The sequence below is a fragment of the Danio rerio genome, chromosome 11, assembly GCF_052040795.2.
Source record: "Danio rerio strain M-AB ecotype USA chromosome 11, GRCz13ab, whole genome shotgun sequence".
Lineage (NCBI taxonomy): Eukaryota > Metazoa > Chordata > Actinopteri > Cypriniformes > Danionidae > Danio > Danio rerio.
Window position 1 is genome coordinate 23,757,906 of NC_141031.1, and position 19,100 is coordinate 23,777,005.

Sequence of the window (19,100 nt, forward strand, 5' to 3'; positions counted from 1 at the left end):
TTCTAGTAAGGAAGTCTTAAGCACTGAAAAAAATCCTGCTGACCTAAAATTTTAAACTGAATCAAATTATTTTATGAGTCCATTGAACTTATGTGATGTTAAACTGACTTTAAGCAGTTTGCTTAGCTTAAAAAATTAGGTTAGAACATGATTAACTTAGGTCAATAAGTTACTAGCACCTAAAAACATATGCTGTCAGGACTAATTGATCATATCATTTTTTACTGTCATAAATGATGATCATATCATTTTCTACAGTGAGATTGTATGAAGTTGAATACAAATTTGTTTAATTTTCCCTGTAATCAACGTTTCTCTCATTTTACTGCTTTATAAAAAAAATGAAAAAAATCTTGCTGCCTGTTTTCTTTTTTAGCTCAAACTTATTTGGTCACATAGAAATCCTTCAAACTGAATAAAAAAAAAATCTTTGCATAAAAAAAAACACAAGTTAATCTTTATTCTTTTTAAGTTAAATTAAATAAATATAAAATAAAAGATGTGTTTTCATGAATATTTGCATGATATTTTTTTACACTGTGTAGCTAGAAATAAGGATGTTAATAATTTATCAAATTATGAACAACCCTTCTGTAAAACCATCAATCCAGATATGAAGAAAACTGTGAAACCTGGTTTTTGCTGCTGAAGTGGAGCAGAGATGAACTGATAATGTAAAAAATGACAATTATAGTTTAACATTTTTCAAAAGAATACTGTAAACACTTTAACACTCCCAAAAAATCTAAACATCAAAACTCAAACGCTAAAAAAAGATTTTTTCCATATATGCCTACACCACATCTGACCTTAATGTGCAAATGTTCAAATTGGATCGTGTTTTACTGGTTATGCGGTGTGAACGTACACAAACATGCTCAGTAAGCACGTGCGGCTCTGACCTTTGACTCTGCTATTATTTGTTTTAGACACATAACCAGTTTTGGTAACATCGTTGTACTTTAGTAAAACTGACTTCGAGTCTTGCTGTTTGTGCTGGTACTACACACTACTATATGTGTTTTCAAAACTAACGCAAAATTTCTTTTTAGAGCTTATAAATCATTTTAAAAACAGCGTTTCCCACATGAAGCGAAACTGGTTTCATTTGGAGAACATGATTATAGGCTTCCATCTGCTGGTTATCTGTGATACTACATAATCATTTATAAAACTGCTCTGGGTTCCATTATGCTGCGATACCTAAATATATTCTCATTTATATGATACAGGACACCCTCAGTAATTTTGGGATACAGAAATACACGTATTTAGACATATTTTCCACAGTTGTAGCATTGCATCTAAAACATTGAGTTAAACGGCTATAAATAGTGTACCAGTTTAAAAAAAAAAAACATATTTCTAAACTGATTTGCTCCACCCCAAAAAATTATGAACTTTATATTTATAAAAAGATGTATTTATTTTGTAATAATAACCAAAATTTGGTTATATTAATTTCCTAATTTCCTCTAGTTTAAATAAATAATTGTTTAAAAAATGAGTTATGAATTTGAAATGATTGTTTTTTCATTCATTCATTAATTTTCTTTTCAGCTTAAGGCAAGGCAAGTTTATTTATATAGCACATTTTATACACAATGGCAATTCAAAGTGCTTTACATAAACAAGAATAAAAGAAACAAGTAAAATAAAAATAAAAACAAATAATAAAAATAAACATTTGTATTTATACAGTGCATTTATTTTTACGAATACATGTAATCTTGTGTGTCCAGTTACTGTATTGTACCATTATTTGCATGTGACCACAAATACACAAAAATACTACAAAATAACATCCATGAAAAAAGTATTCTTGGTGGATATCCTGTCACTCTTTGTGGCCTCATCAGAGATTACACGTCTTCCAACTGCTCTTCCAGGAGTATGTTGCTGCTGGGTCAAAAGGTGGCCATTCTGCTGGGCAATCTACATATACAGTTGATGTCAGAATTATTAGCGCCCCTTTTTATCCCCCCCCCCCCCCCCCAATTTCTGTTTAACGAAGAGATTTTTCAACACATTTCTAAACATAATAGTTTTAATAACTCATCTCTAATAATTGATTTATTTTATCTTTGACATGATGACAGTAAATCATATTTTACCAAATATTTTTCAAGGCACTTCTATACAGCTTACAGTGACATTTAAAGGCTTAACTAGCTTAATTAGGTTAACTAGGCAGGTTAGGGTAATAAGGCAAGTTATTGTATAACGATGGTTTGTTTTGTAGATTATTGAAAAAAAAATAGCTTAAAGGTACTAATAATTTGACCTTAAAATGTTTTTTTTTTTTATTATTAAAAACTGCTTTTATTCTAGCTGAAATAAAACAAATAGGACTTTCTCCAGAAGACAAAAAACATTATCAGACATACTGTGAAAATTTCCTGAGTTTGTTAAACATCATTTGGCAAGTATTTAAAAAAGAAAAAATATTCAAAGTCGGGCTAATAATTCTGATTTTAACTGTATATATGATACCAGACTTGATTGATTAAATAAATGATGCAAACTGTATAGCAGTTACAGGTCATTTACCAATTTACCAGACATCACAAACAATGTCAATATCAGATATTTATGGAGTAAATATACAAATGTTTGATAACTGAATAAATTGTTATGATGGCTTACATGATTAAAAAATGATTGACAAGTTGTGAAGAGTTTAAATGAGAATCGACTTATCAGTTTTGATCAACAAGCCATATGTGAGAAGTTTTTATCCAAACTAAAGCAATTGAAAACCAAAGCATTTGAAATTTACTCAAATCAATAAGAAATGCCAATCTGATGTGAACAATAAGCTAATTGTTCAGAGATCTAAACTTATTGTTTTGAAAAATAAAAGCTTCAATCAAGAATTGAGCCAAAGAAATTGAGAAAAACTGTAAAACAAAAAAAATGCTAATAAAAAGTTGCGAATAACGGACCATATTAAAATTCATTTGAACAATATGGCTGTTGTTGTTGTTATCCAATTTTCTAATCTACTTTTTTATGAGAGGCTAAAATATCATGAATCTCTACTTTAATATTATTATTGTTGTTGTTTTTTAAAGTTTTTAAATTATTATTATAATTATTAAGTTTATCATTCAAATTTCCACATTCTGACTGAACTCTGGCCAGTTTGTTACTTGCATAATAAGCGACAATAGGCCACAGACTTTAACAGATTTGTATTTATATAAGCAGTAGTGTAAAGTAACTAATTACAAGTACTCAAATGACTGTAATTGAGTAGTTTTTCTCAGGAATTGTAATTTACTAAGTAGTTTTATAAATGTGTACATTTACTTCCCTTGAGTACATTTTGGAGCTGTATCGGTACTTTTACTCCACTACTTCAACCTGCAGTCACTACTTGATTTTTTTCTCATCTATGGGGATTAGAAAAATCAGTCCTGTGATTCCTGTCCAATCAAATCACATATAGAAGTTAAGTCGCATCATAATAAACTACCTCTAGACATGGGCGATTTATAATTGCAGAAAACTGCTTGGAAGCATTAAAAGTGTCCAAGAACGTCAGGCGCCATCAATGTCCAACGTTCAACTGCAAATCAACCAAACATCAACATCTAATGATGTTAAAGCTTGACACTGTGTGGATGTTACCACTATGACGTCTATCAGATGTTGGATTTTTATTGTCGTACCTGATGAATAAATGTTAATATTTGACATCAATATGACGTTGGATTAAGGTGTTGGCTCAATGTTGGATTTTGGTCACTTTCCAACACAACCTAAAATCAACGTCATTTGACGTCATTATTTGACCACAATTACGTCCTTAGACGCTGGCTAGCCATTGAATTTTGGTCACCTAAATCTATTTTGGTCACAACATAAATCTATCCTAATATTAACGTCTTATGATGTTGTGTGCCTGCTTGGGCAATCACTAGATGCACTACAGAATGTTACGTTTACACACACATGCACAAATTAATGTAAACCCATCAGTTTTGTCACAGCGTAATACTCACTACTCTTGAGTACTTTTGTAAAGGCTACTTTTTACTCATACTTTGAGTAAAATATAAAACAGATACTTTTACTCTACTTGCACTACATTTTTAGGCAAGTAATGGTACTTTTATTTATGATTTTTCAGTACTCTTTCCACCACGGATATACGATGTAATAAATTTGTATTTATATAAACAAGTCTTTTCATATTTCTTTATTGTAAACCTTTAAGAAATATTTTTAATACATTAAAACTGTGGTAATGATGACCATACAACAATTTAATTCAGCTAAAAGTTGTGCTTAAAAATGTGACTAAAATGCAGTGTTTAAACCTCATAATTGAATAGAAAATGAGGCGTATGACTGCAAAAGGATCCACTTTTTGAGCAAAAAGAACCCCGTCTTTTACCAGGCAGGCTACGGGCCTGTAATGTTAACCAAAATGATTAACAGTCCAAGTTAGCTGCCTCACTCATCACAATAAATAAAACCACTCATCATCATCATCACGAAAGGATAACCCTTTATTTCATTCTTCATATTTACAGCTTTATAGACATTTTAAACATTTGATACTCTGAAAAAAAAGATTGCCTGATAGTACTGATTTGTCCACATATTCAAGTTTTCACACTTTAAATTGAACCAAAAAAAATAAATTAAACAAACGCGCGCACACACACACTTCATCATTTTAAACACTAGTCCCAAAAAAGTCCCACACAGACTCAATGGCTCTGACATTGAAAGCACCAGGCTACTGCCACTGAACGTGTGTGTTTATAGGGCCAGACATATAGAGCATATATATGTACAGTACACAGTCAAAAGAAGCTACACGGAGACTAAAGGCACTGGCAGCAGGAATAGAACATACGAGGCCCCTGCCGCTCGCTGAAGAGTGAATGTCTGCCCGTTTGAGAGCTAAACAGGCAGACTGATCCATATGGAGATTCAGGACTCTAAAGTGCCATATCTACAAACATACATGTTCCAGAAACTGCTTGCTGTTTTATTGAAATTCTGTAAAATTGTTTTATGGATCGGGACTTAAGGCAAGACACTGCAGGACAATAGAGACAAACAAAAAAGGTAACGGATTGATTACTTTAAGAATAGTCTACTTTTTTTGTATTACATAATTTTGAACAAGAGGATTTATGTTTAAATATACAAACGAGACATTATTTCATTAAATTATATATATATATATATATATATATATATATATATATATATATATATATATATATATATATATATATATATATATATATATATATATATATATCATCACCTTTTATCACTCTGTAATTCATGAAATACTGTGAAGAGACAAAAAAAAATCTTTATTTGCAGAATAACAGTTTTTATTTGAACAGACACAATTAGCATGAACAAATCCCACTGTAAAAACCCTCAAAAATATCAATAAAACTGTTTGAATTTCTGAATTTTGGTGTAAGTGCTGCTGAAATGGAGATTCATAAAAGACTAATTTGGAGAAACCTTTAGCTGCAATATATATATCATTTAAATCTACAAACACAATTGATAAAGTGCGAGAAAAAAACACAAAGGTGCATTTTGTGTGTTTTCTGTACATTACTCATAATAAAATACTCTATGAAAGGCCAAATAACCCAAAAAACATCATCAACAACAATAACAGGATTCACCTGTAGTGTCTTGCCTTAAATGTGTTTGAAAGAGAGATGAGAAATGATTCATCAGTGCCTAAAACATCAAGCTGAGTTTTCACAGTTATTCCAGATTACTGTGGAACAACACTTCAGTGCTTATTAATGATCTTTGTATGTAATTGAATTCCCTCTGTGTCACAGACACATTCAGTTCACATGCACCTCAGAGCTGAACAGAAGAATGCACATACAAAAATCCCTTTGAATGCATATTATGGATATGAAAAAAAAGGGACCACTCAGTGGCCTGTGTTGGTGTGCAAATCCCCAGTCTATATTGGCATGGAGATATGAAAGCCCATTTCCACCACAAGTTATATGTTTATATAAATAAAGGTAATTGCAACTTTTCCCTCACAATTCCAAAATGTCAGAATTCTAGGCACATTTCACAAGTCTGAGTTTTTTATTTGCAATTTTGAGTTTAGATTTTGCAGTTCTGAGTTTATATCTCACTGAGTTTATACCCTGAAGTTTTGAGTTTATATCTCACAATTGTGAGGAAATTGAGTTTGAATCACAAGTTGTCCTGAAATCTTGTACTGTAAGATGCAAATTTGCATTCTGCAGTTTACAATTGCAAGAAAGTGCTAGAAATTCAGACAATAGTGTGATTAAAAAGTTGCAATTACAATTTTACTTTTGATTCCCCCAAAGCGGAAACAAGCAGTTACACTGAAAAAAAAGAAAAGAAAACTGTAAACTATTTATTTGAGCTGGATTGAAACAAATAAATTAAGTAGAACATTACTGAATTTAATTTTTTGTTTAATTTGAACACATAAAAACTGTTTACAACAATTTGCAGACTTTTTTTTCAGTGGGGCGCTCAGTCCACCAAAGCTGTTTTTTCCAAGTTGAGCGTAACTTTTCAGTTGTTGTCAATGGAAAAGCCGCATTTGTGAAATGCTCAGAGTTGAAATAGCTATTACAGCTGAGCGTTTTTGGAAGAGCTCTGGCATTTTCAGCTGCACAATAACTCTTTAAGGGATACGTGTCATTGTAGCTCATAAAAATCTGCAATTCTGAGAAGTTCATTTATTCATTTATTTTCTTTTCGGCTTAGTCCCTTTATTAATCAGAGGTCGCCACAGCGAAATGAAGTTCACCATCTGAGAAGTTCAGATAGAAACTATTTACAGATTCACCTTTTTTTTTTTTTTTTTTTTACTTTTTACTTTGTGTCAGAAAACAACCCTCCAAAATAAATAAAGCGTTGTTAGAAGAGCTCTGGCATTTTCAGCTGCACAATAACGCTTCGATGGATACGGGTCAATTCTGCAATTCTGAGAAGTTAACAATTTACAAATTCACAATTTTTAGTTTTTTACTTTGTAAAAAAACAAGCTTCTGTATGATAATCTCTGCACTGCCTTGTAAAAGCTTTAAGTCATAATCATAATATAGAGAACTTTCTGTTTTCCTTTGGTGTAACACAGACTGAAATCCTCAAGGTTTGTTTCAGCTGAGCTCATCCTAATCAGACATGACCTTGTGTATTACATGATAAAAGCTGAAGCGACTGAGAAAAGCTCACCGGATAAACACAACCACAATCCTCAAAAAGCAGAGATCCGCCTGAGAGACTGAGCTGATCGCTCAATGCCGAGGGTTTACACAAGTTTTCATGGGACACCTGAATGTCAGATGGGGCTTTTTTTTTTAAAGAGTAGCTGTGTCCATGAGGGCTTTAGCCATTTTAAATAAGCCCTTTATACCCAGCAAGCACTTTTTGTTTTTAAAAGATGTCTAATAGATGTCTAAACATAGTCATCTTTTCTAAAACAAGGCTAAGTTTGGGCTGTCTGTGAATATCTAATAGACGTCTAAGAATAGGCCAAAACTAGACAAGTCATCAAATACACATAAATGAATAAATACACAAAGTCTGTATATTTGACAACTAGTCTAGTTTTGGGTTATTCTTAGATGTCTATTATCTATATGTCTATAATATCTATATCGATTTTTACTGAAAGCCCAAGTTTATCCTTGTTGTAGCAAAGCTGTCTACATTTAGATGTCTATTAGACACAGAATTGTTTGCTGGGTAGATATGGTAAACGGATGTTGGGCCTTCTTTTTTGAGATTTCCACCATTTTGATGATTTAAACTGAATTGTGAGAAAAGTTAAAATTCTGGGTTGTTTTTCACAATTTTATGTTCACATCAAGTAATTCTGAGTGAATCTCAGATCATTTTGAGTTCAAATCTCACAATTTTGAGTTAAACTAGAGATATAAAGCCTATAAACTTTCAATTTTAACAATAAAAGAAGAAATTCTGAAAGAAGACTGAAATGTCAATATATAAACTCAAAATGACAAGAAATTAATTCAGAATCTCCATAAATTCATTCATAATTCTGATGTAAAAAGGTGGGGAAAACGATATCTTATTAAAAAAAAATATTATATCAGAAAGACTGTGAGATATATCATACAATTCTGAGTTTATGTGTAAAATCTGGCCAAATAAAGGCCGGAATAGCATGATGGAAACTATTTTGATCCTTTGTGGGGTGAAATATTGAACAGTCTGGTGAAACATTATCAGCAATAGAGTACATTTATAGCTATATTAAGACAACCTCCAGTACAAATAGAATAATCCTTTTTGTTTGTAGAGTAGCATGTTCTAATAATCAGTTATAAAGTTTGTAATTTGATATTTGGATAAGGTTATTTGTCCTCCGATATCTCACAGGGGTCATATTTTCTATACAGTAAGTCTGTCCACTTCCTTTCTGGATCGGAAGTGCTGTTTTTTATTTTCCCAGCGCTCTTTCATTCAGATATTCCCTGATAGAGGACATGCAGTATAGACACAAGCTGAGAGACCCTAGGGAAAGTCATGCTTTAAGTAACACTTGCAGTAGCAGCAATAGCAGCAGCATATAATAAAAAGAAAACACAAATGGACGGAATTGAATGTAAAAACAACTAAAGAAACCCAATGGAATATCAAAAAGCTTGACTACCAGAAACAAACGTCTGGGCTTTCAACAGTGTGCCATGTTTTCCAGGAGAGAAGGAATTCTTCTTTAGCTCCAACCTCCTCTTCTTAGTCTTGTTCACGTCTCCATCGCTTCCCCCGTCTTTGAGGGTTAAAGGTCACTGAGTCGTGCTGGAATAAGTCCTGAGTGGAGGTGTTGTGAGTTGGTCTGCTGGGCGTCTGTTGGCTCAGTTTGGTTGTCCTCCATTAGCCTGGTTTGCTCTCCACCTCACCCAGAGCCTGTAGGAGTTTCTCTCTGTAAGTGGAGTAGCGCTGCTCCACCTGCCGCATGCGTTCCTTCTCCTCCTTCTCCAGGATGATCAGGAAGTTCTGCAGCTCCGGTACTGAGAACGCGTGCCACTGAAAACACATTTAACATTAGTGAAGCTGCATGTAGGGAAAAAAATGAAGTTTGTGCTTTGCTAACCGATTTATATTTAATAGAAGCTATTCATTATTTTTTGTAGAATTTATATGTAATAAGCTAATGTATATAATAATGATCATAATAAACTAATATTAGAAATCAGAATATAATTATATACGCGAATCATTAAAAAATGTCAATAGAAAAATTAAGCAGATTAAATAAACAACATTAAAATAATATTTGTATATTTACATGTTTATTTATTTATTTATTTATTTATTTTGCTTTGTAATATATAGATAAACAGAAAGACAGACGGACGGATGGACGGACGGATAGAGACAAACTATATGTATACTTAAAGGGGCTAATAAATTTGACCTTAAAATGGTGTTTAAAATATAAAAACTGCTTTTAATCTAGCCTAAATAAAACAAATAAGACTTTCTCCAGAAGACAAAACAATTTCCTTGCTCTATTATACATAATTTGGAAAACATTTAAAAAAGAAAAAATTCAAATGAGGGCTAATAATTCTGACTTTAACTGTATTTATTTATTTATTTATTTATTTATTTAGCTTTGTAAATGTTTTATATATTTATGTGTTTATTTATGTAGATATTTATTTATTTATTTTGCTTTGTAATATATAGATAAACAGAAAGACAGACGGACGGATGGACGGACGGACGGATAGAGACAAACTATATGTATACTTAAAGGGGCTAATAAATTTGACCTTAAAATGGTGTTTAAAATATAAAAACTGCTTTTAATCTAGCCTAAATAAAACAAATAAGACTTTCTCCAGAAGACAAAACAATTTCCTTGCTCTATTATACATAATTTGGAAAACATTTAAAAAAGAAAAAATTCAAATGAGGGCTAATAATTCTGACTTTAACTGTATTTATTTATTTATTTATTTATTTATTTATTTATTTATTTATTTATTTATTTATTTAGCTTTGTAAATGTTTTATATATTTATGTGTTTATTTATGTAGATATTTATTTATTTATTTTGCTTTGTAATATATAGATAAACAGAAAGACGGACGGACGGACGGACGGACGGACGGATAGAGACAAACTATATGTATACTTAAAGGGGCTAATAAATTTGACTTTAAAATGGTGTTTAAAATATAAAAACTGCTTTTAATCTAGCCTAAATAAAACAAATAAGACTTTCTCCAGAAGACAAAACAATTTCCTTGCTCTATTAAACATAATTTGGAAAACATTTAAAAAAGAAAAAATTCAAATGAGGGCTAATAATTCTGACTTTAACTGTATTTATTTATTTATTTATTTATTTATTTATTTAGCTTTGTAAATGTTTTATATATTTATGTGTTTATTTATGTAGATATTTATTTATTTATTTTGGTCTGTAAAATTCTAGTGACAACAACGGATCAAAATAGGTGTGAGATAAAAGAAGATTTATTTTTTTGTTTACCTGTCTAACAATAACAATAAACACATATAATTGTTTTTAAAATACATATATATACATAGACACAATGGGTTTACTCATATTTTTTCAAAGAGTATCAAGGATTTTCTCAAGTCAACTTATTGCTTTTTTAGTCAACTAAACAAAATGTGTAACTGATCACTTATTGCACACACACGTTTGTGTCTTTTATAGCAATGTATTTACATATTTGTTTTTTACAATGATAGCATCATCATTCAATGCATGAAAAGGTTTAAATATATTTCTGTAGTGTTTAAGTGGCAAAGGAAGAATCAGGTCACTGACAAAAGAACAAACATAAACAGTGGAATTATCAGTTCTCACTCTTTAAAATACACATTACAAAGATTGTTTCATAATAACATTATGCATTACTAACGTTTATTAAAGTGTCTATATTTAGACAGAACAGAAAAGCTCACCTCCACCTCTCCAGTCTCATTTTCCTTGAGTACAAAACTCAGATTGTCTAGATCTGGACCGGCTAACAGTCTCAAGTAGAGCGGGCAGTCTGATAAGGGCAACTTCTGGAAAAGATCTGACAAAACCAGCAAACAACACATTATTACCACATATGCTAAATGAAACGAAAGTGTGTTTCGTCTTCATCCGAGCACTCACCTTGGCTGTCCCAGCGGGTCAGGCGACAGAGGGCAAACTTGCGTGGATTGTCCTGTACCATGAACTTCTTCAGCAGGCCCTGAATGACCTCTCTGACCGTGGTGGTGCTGCTGATGTGGAGCTGTTTGACGGCATCGGAGGGCAGGTAGAAGGACGTGCGGTTATCCGAACCATCAGATGAGGAACACGGACCTGGTAACTTCCCGTCCACAGAAAGTACAGTCACGGGCCTGCGCAACTTCAAATGAACCTTGATGAAACCAGTGTATGTGCCGTCTGGGCTCTGGAGGATCACAAAAGCCACTTGAGTCAGAAAAGTTCTCAAATTACAACACTTTGATGCTTTGTTGGCAAATATACTCACTAATTTCATCCCATTCTCCGTCACTTTGGAGTTGTAGTCGTCTATTTTTGCTTTAATCTCTTCTTCTGTGAGAGATATAGGCTTGTCTTCCTCTTCCTCTTTTGTGACATTCTGAAACCAAGATAAAAAAAAAAACGGTTAAAGAAACTGATAATACACATGCCCTGACACATTGCATTGCTATTGATGATATGCACTTTATATAATAGTCTACTAACATTTGTTATAGTATTTTGTGGCAATAATGAATGTATAATAAATACCTGAATTCAATTATATACATAAAATGAAAATATATGCACAAATCCCAACTTTAAACATTAACACAATTTTTTCATGAAAATGGAGCAGGCTAAAAACAATACGCAAAACCAATGAATAGAGCAGAATGTCACTCAGACAAGAGGAGGATGGTACAGATGACAACTGCTGAGATTAGAAACACTTATACAAGATACGCTGTTATCTGCCTTCACAAGATGCCATTTTATGATGTATGGCTCTTACATTACAGATAAACTACAAGCTGCTGGATTTATTCTGAGAAACACCTGGGATGATGAGTGATTTTCCACACAATACTCTAAAGACTTAATTGTCTAATGAAATAATACTTTTAGTCTGTCATATATATGCTGATGTACTGCTAAATGTTGACTAAATTAACATTTTCATTTCGAATATATTTCCTCATAATGGAAAATGCAGGTGGAACAGCACATGTATCTGTCTACACATACAGTGACTACATTTACATGGACATCAGTAATCGAATTATTACTCAATAATCTGAATAAGACTATAATATGATTAAGGCGTTTACATGAGATGCTTTTTGAATGTTCCTTTTATGATCCTGTTTTACATGTTACAGCACATAATTTGATTAATGCATTGTGTGTTTCCTTCTGAGTTTCATGTAATTTCAAGTGTTTCATTTGTAATTTGTTGACTTTAATTGCAGTTTGGCACTTTCACTTTCATTCAGGAACATTTCATTCATGTCCCCCATGACAAACGAGATTGTGGATGCGAGTATGAACAGCTGGAAGAGTGTAGTTTTAATGGAATTTGATACCGCATGCCGTATGGAGAAAAAAAAAACCTCTGCATTTCGCGATGCAGGTGTCTGTGGTCCTTCACTGACTCGGTAGGTGCAGAGAATAGTGCCAAACAACCGTGTGTGACTATCCTGTCACAAAATGCGGTGAAAATCCTACATGACTGTAATAGTTTGATTGCGGTGTTTACAAGTCTGTACTGCACTTTAATAATGAGACTTAAATTGGCATTATCCACATTTCTTAATTCGGTTTCTGTTTAGTTCGATTATGAATATAATTAGATTAAATGAATTAAAAATTGCTGTTTACATAGTGGACTCTTAATCAGAGTATTGTCTTAATCATATTAAAATCATATTATTGGTATCCATGTAAACATACTAAGTGTGTCAAACAAATTTGCCAGCAATTTTTATGCAGGACAATAAGCCCCGACACACAGCAAAAATGGGTAAAGTGGTTCTTTGAAGATGAAAACTTTGAAATAATGAAATGGCAGCCCAGATTCCCGATCTAAACCTGATTAAAAATCTTGGTGACAAAGTTAGGCTAAGCTAAGAAATGATTGTGGAAAAAAAGGGAACCAAAATCATTTGAGAAGTGTAAGAGACTAGTGATGTGCAGTCAGTAAGAGACTAGTAAAATCCTGTGGCCAGAGATGTAACAGACTTTTCTACTTACATCTGAATGATATTTGTATACTTTTATTGATTAACTCCAGGGGGGCAATCTCATTCAGTGCTACTACTGATATCAATCTGTGTGTGTGTGTGTGTGTGTGTGTGTGTGTGTGTGTGTGTGTGTGTGTGTGTGTGTATGTGTGTGTATGTGTGTGTGTGTGTGTGTGTGTGTGTGTGTGTGTGTGTGTGTGTGTGTATGTGTGTGTGTGTGTGTGTGTGTGTGTGTGTGTGTGTGTGTGTTTAGAGGATGACAGTAACAGTTTTAATGTCTCTTGAGACGTCTTTAAACAAATTCATGAGTCTATGCAAAGACATTTTTGGCCTCTGAGGAACATACAGGTCCATAATGATTTATCAATAACAACAGGCAGAAACACCTTTGCTTTCATGTTCTCATGAATTAAATCCCCAAGGATGTGTGATTTTTTGTATAATTTGAAAACAAATTGATTCAATGACTTTAATTTTAAAAACTTTAAAAACTTTAATTGACTGCAATTATGTGAAATATTGTGATTAATTTATATCATGGATGTCACAATATGTCACATTTTGATTTATGCATGAAATAAGTTTTACAAAAATGATATTATAAATAGAGAAAGCACATTAAATGCAAACAAATGATCTACTTTAATGTTTCAGATTTCTTATCTGGTAAAAATACAGTTGGGTGGAAAACATTCTATTGTATTTTAACCTAACACATATATTTATTCAAAAATAAAACAGCATACCTATTTCTGACACGTACTTAATAATCAAATAATACCATATACTACATTTGATTATATTTTAAGATCGTATAGCTGACAAATTGGGAAAGTCTAGTGGTTAAAAAGCTAGGGGTAAAGTATAAAGATTTAAAATGTCAGTGGATTTGTATTCTGGGCTTAAATATGCCTGACAATATTTTTGTACATAAATTATTGATGCTTGAAAAGAATCTTTTCCATCTTTGACCAACAGGCACATAAACACATAAATGCAAAGGGATTATGTGACTGAGAAAATGCCTGAAAAATCAGCTTTGAATCAGGGAATTTATTACAATATTAAATTTGAACAGCATTTTGATCACATTCATGCAATAATAAAACTCATTTCTTCAAATATTATCTCAATACCACTGGCCCTCGATAGCTCAGACCTTCTTAGAAAAAAAAGACAGAAATAAAGCAGAAAGAATGATGACAGGGCACATGATGGCAAATACTCCATCGTTTCCAGTGACAGAAAGCAAAGCGTGCTCACGAAGGGGGTTTTCTAGAGGGTTTGACATCCAGTGCAGTTGCTGAGCAAGCCTTAGCAACAAAGATTCAGTCCGAGGTATTTTTAGCTACTAGCTGCATCCCCCGTAATACACGCAAAATGAGTTTCTCCCTTCTCTTTCTGGGACGAAAGAATAAGAATGAAAAAAGCTCGATCATTTATTCATTGAGATCCCCGGGGCTCCGGCATGGCAGCTCTATGTCTCATTGAGCAGAAAGAGACACAAACATTAAGCCCGAGCAGAGCGGAAGAAGAATTTATCAGGGCGTTTAGCAAACAAATTAATTTCTGCCCGACCCACAAACTACAACTGCCTGGCAAGGATAAGTTTAATGGGCGGAAAGCTCCGAAATCTGCTCAAATGAGACAGAAGCAAGAAAAGAAGGCTTGTTTTGAAAGATGGAGGCTGCAGACAGGAAATGTGCAATTCTGCTGCACTTCTGCTGTTGCGTCTTGTGGTATTTGATGACACCAAAAAATGGAAATGCAACAAATGAAGCGACAAAATCCTCACTGAGGTGTAAAACTGCTTTAAATGTCAGATTTTCATTTAGACAGCACTGGAAGGTATATTAAATGGGATATATTAGGTAATGGATGGCATGCAAGATAATTAATGAACTGCAACTACATTCCTTTTTAGTGGAAAATGTACATAAATACTTGGCAGGATTATGGATTTACTGTGAAATTACCTTTTCTTTTTTTATTCAATGCTCTTAAACTGGTAAAAAACGAATACTGCATGTTTATACAGTGTAGTCAGGCTTAGGATGAACTAGATAATTAATTAGGTTTTGTGGAAAGAGTTGGGTTATGGTTGGCAGTGAAGTTAAAAGTGCCACTAGAAATTAATTAAATGAAAGTACCTACATAGCAATGTTACATTTTACAAAATACCCAATAAAGTAAAAGTAACAACAAGGGTTCAGGTTATGTTTATCATACAAAATAATTATTAGTGTTGTAAGGATTTTGCAAATATATTTAAACATTTTTTTAACAGACAGTAAGAATAGATTAAAAAAATAATAATATTGAAAAAAATTAAAAATGCTTACAATCAAGGCAGTATTATAATTATATTTTAAGCTAAATTACCTAAGGGATAATATATTATGAACATTTAAAACATTTAAAATGGTGGCTCAGTGGCTAGCACTGTCACCTCACAGCAAGAAGGTTGCTGGTTTGAACCTCGGCTGGTTTAGCTGGCATTTCTATGTGGAGTTTGCATGTTCTCCAAAAAAATGAATGAACGAATGAATGAATGAAAGCATGGTTTGACATTCTTATACTAAAAAGGATTCTTTCTCAAAAAAAAAAAGGTCTTTAGAAAGCATTCAGAAAGATCTCATGGCCTGTGTAATAAACACTCCTGCATTTTACATCTCACTTACTTCTTCAAATCTCTCTATACATGTAGACTAAAGACAATCTGCAGTTGTCAATGTGCAACCCACAAACACATCTGTGTGATAGCTCAATGCAAAAAACAAAAATAAAAATAATAATAAAATAAAAAATAAAACTGTAAATAATAGGTATTTGACCTTATTATAATTATTCAATTTCTTTAATTGTGACTTTACATTTAAATTTTTAAGCAACATTTTCAACAAAAACTTTCAATGCAGTTCAATTGCAATGTCAGTTTGACTACATACTGGTCTGTCATGCATAACACATGCAGACACATAGTTTGACATTTGTCAAAAACAAAAACCATTTTTAATGTAATGGAAAAACTTCTGTTTTCAGGTCACTGCTGTCATGTGAACACAGCCTAAATGTAAAAAAGTGTGTACTGTAATATCTCTGGTGGTCTTTTTAGTCAAACCAAAAAAATAAATAAACATATTTACATTTAAAAACTGTCATTCACCAGCTTTAGGCATATTTAGTTTCTGGGTGATTCTAGAATTGCAGGTACATTTTGCATCTTCTTCATAAACCTATGATTTAAAAAAAAAAACTTTAAATGAAACAGATTTGCATAATAGCACAAATAATATTAAATAATCAGTCAAAAATAATGTTTGTATGTGTACTTAGCAACATTATGTCTTTAAAAATATTCATTTAAAGACTCCCACTATTTTTGTCTTTCTCCACCTCCTAAATCATAAATTAAGTCAAAATTTTATTCTTTTTTTGTGTTATTAGAGTTAAATAAAGTCCAAAGTTACCAATCTAAGTTTCATAGACATTTTCATGATCTTTTATTTTTTATTATTTCTTCAATTATATTCTGTATTACTAATAATTTCAGTTACATTGGTTAAAAAAAGGAACATAACATAGAACAATATTTAAAGCACTGACTGATAGTTACTTTCTCCAAGTGATGTCACTTTGTTCGGCGGAAACCCTGAAAGGCATTGAGGCAAGTAATTCTTCTTCTCTAAATAATCTGTGCAGAATGTTTTAGATACACCATTAGTAGATTCATTATTTGTACTATGTTCCTTATCACTTTTAAATTATTTTGCATTACTTTACATTAATAATGGATTCAGTTTACTGTACATTATACATTTGTTATATCATTTCAGTTCAAGGAAAATAAATGGAATCTGCAATTCTGGAACAAATTGAATAATAATAATAATACTATAATTAATATTATGTATGTTTACAGTATATATGAAATGTATGGATTGAGATGTAGGATTTATTTTATATATATATATATATATATATATATATATATATATATATATATATATATATATATATATATATATATATATATATATATATATATATATATACATATAAAATAAATCCTACATCTGTGTTTCTTTTGAGGTCAAATGTTATATTTTTATTAGTATTAGTATATTACAACAAATCTTTTAGAGTGTATCTTGAGATCTGACTGTCAGTGTTGACAAGACACAAAGTGGATTTCTGTGGCATCCTCATTCCTCTCCCACTAACTTCAATCCCTTGGTGCACACTGCAAAAATCTCTCAGGAATTCCTGTATTTGTGACTAGAGGACTGTGGACTGCTAAATTTATCTTTCACCCTCCCTTTCCTCAAATCCAAAGCAGAGAAAGTGGCCTTTTGGAACAATGGGGAGAAACAATGGAGAGCGGTTTGAATGTTCACTGCTCTTCTGATGCTCTCATTCATGTATATTGAGTGTGTTTAAGTGTACAAGCATTCACAGCCCTGTTTACACCTTGCATTAACATGTGTTTTAGTCTATGTCTAGATCTCAAGTGGACGACTAGTGCAGGTGTGAAGGGAATAATGCATATCTGCTACTGTATAAAACAACACATTTTTATCAATCATAATTTACGTGAAAAAGCACAGACACATGACTATTGCATGATAGACTGTGACTTAGAAAGTATGATATCAGGCTTATAAATAATTTGTCAAAATGTAATATTCATTCATTCATTCGTTTTTCTTCAGCTTAGTCTCTGATTTATTAGAGGACACCACAGCGGAATGAACTGCCAACTGTACCGGCACATGTTTTACACAGCAGATGCCCTTTCACCCAGTTTCTGGGAAGCAAAATTTAATATTTATAGTGAAAAATACTAAACAATCTAGGCATGGGATGATAACCGGTTTCAAGGTTTACTGTGGTTTGGAAAAGTCAAGGTTTTAAAACCGCAAAAGCTTTCTGGTATTTGCTGATATACTGCCATTTCTACAGTATATGTACGTTTTGTTTTGTGTTTTTTGCTATGACTCTTTTATTTAGTTTTTTTTAGGGCAACTGTAACTCTCTACATCAAAATCTACTGGTCAGAGTCAGGAAACATCTAAAAAACTATAGATCTGAACAGTTCAGTGGATTACATTATAATAATATACTAAATATAAAGATGCCTCTTCAAGTTGTAAAGAAATCTGTATTTTTTAAACTAATGAAGATTGCAGAAATCAATGATTGAATTGTATTATTTAGCCTGGCATGTTTACTGCTCCAGAATATTTCAAATGTTTCTTAAAATAAAATATATTGTGTTCAATGGGGGGGAAAGTTGTTTTATTTTACCCAGACATTTAAAAAGAACATATTTTAGAGCAGTAATCAAAATTCATTGAAATCATGAAATTTTTATTCAAAGTTATCATGACATCATAATCTTATACCGGCTCATGCCTAAAACATCTCATTCTTTCATTCATTCTCTTGTCGGCTTAGCCCCTTTATTAATCCGGGGTCGCCACAGCGGAATGAACCGCCAACTTATTCAGCAAGTTTTTGTGCAGCGGATGCCCTTCCAGCTGCAACCCAAATCTGGGAAACATCCACACACACACACACACGCACACACACACAAACACACACTACGCACAATTTAGCCTACCCAATTCACCTGTACCACATGTCTTTGGACTGAGGGGGAAACCGGAGCACCCAGAGGAAACCCACACGAAGGCAGGGAGAACATGCAAACTCCACACAGAAACGCCAAATGAGCCGAAGTTCGAACCAGCAACCCAGCGACCTTCTTGCTGTGAGGCGACAGCACTACCTACTGCACCATTTAATGCTAAGTATTTTTTTAAAAGAC

The 19,100-nt window shown here is 32.5% G+C and overlaps 1 protein-coding gene and 1 long non-coding RNA gene across 3 annotated transcripts in view; one reads left to right on the plus strand and one right to left on the minus strand.

Moving 5' to 3' along the window:
• Positions 1-1,628, plus strand: part of LOC147841777 (uncharacterized) — a 384,887-nt gene extending 383,259 nt beyond the window's left edge. Inside the window, exon 3 of the long non-coding RNA XR_015502612.1 lies at positions 1,561-1,628. This is a non-coding gene — a long non-coding RNA (uncharacterized LOC147841777). The remainder of the gene's footprint in view (positions 1-1,560) is intronic.
• A 5,136-nt stretch (positions 1,629-6,764) lies between these two features.
• Positions 6,765-19,100, minus strand: part of rassf5 (Ras association domain family member 5) — a 74,814-nt gene continuing 62,478 nt past the window's right edge. For both annotated transcript variants that reach the window (XM_087273631.1, XM_087273633.1), the window contains 4 exons: positions 11,536-11,646; positions 11,172-11,454; positions 10,973-11,088; positions 6,765-9,051 (listed from right to left, as the gene is read on the minus strand). In XM_087273631.1, the coding sequence (XP_087129757.1) occupies positions 8,899-9,051; positions 10,973-11,088; positions 11,172-11,454; positions 11,536-11,646 (663 nt within the window). In that variant the 3' untranslated portion in view covers positions 6,765-8,898. The remainder of the gene's footprint in view (positions 9,052-10,972; positions 11,089-11,171; positions 11,455-11,535; positions 11,647-19,100) is intronic.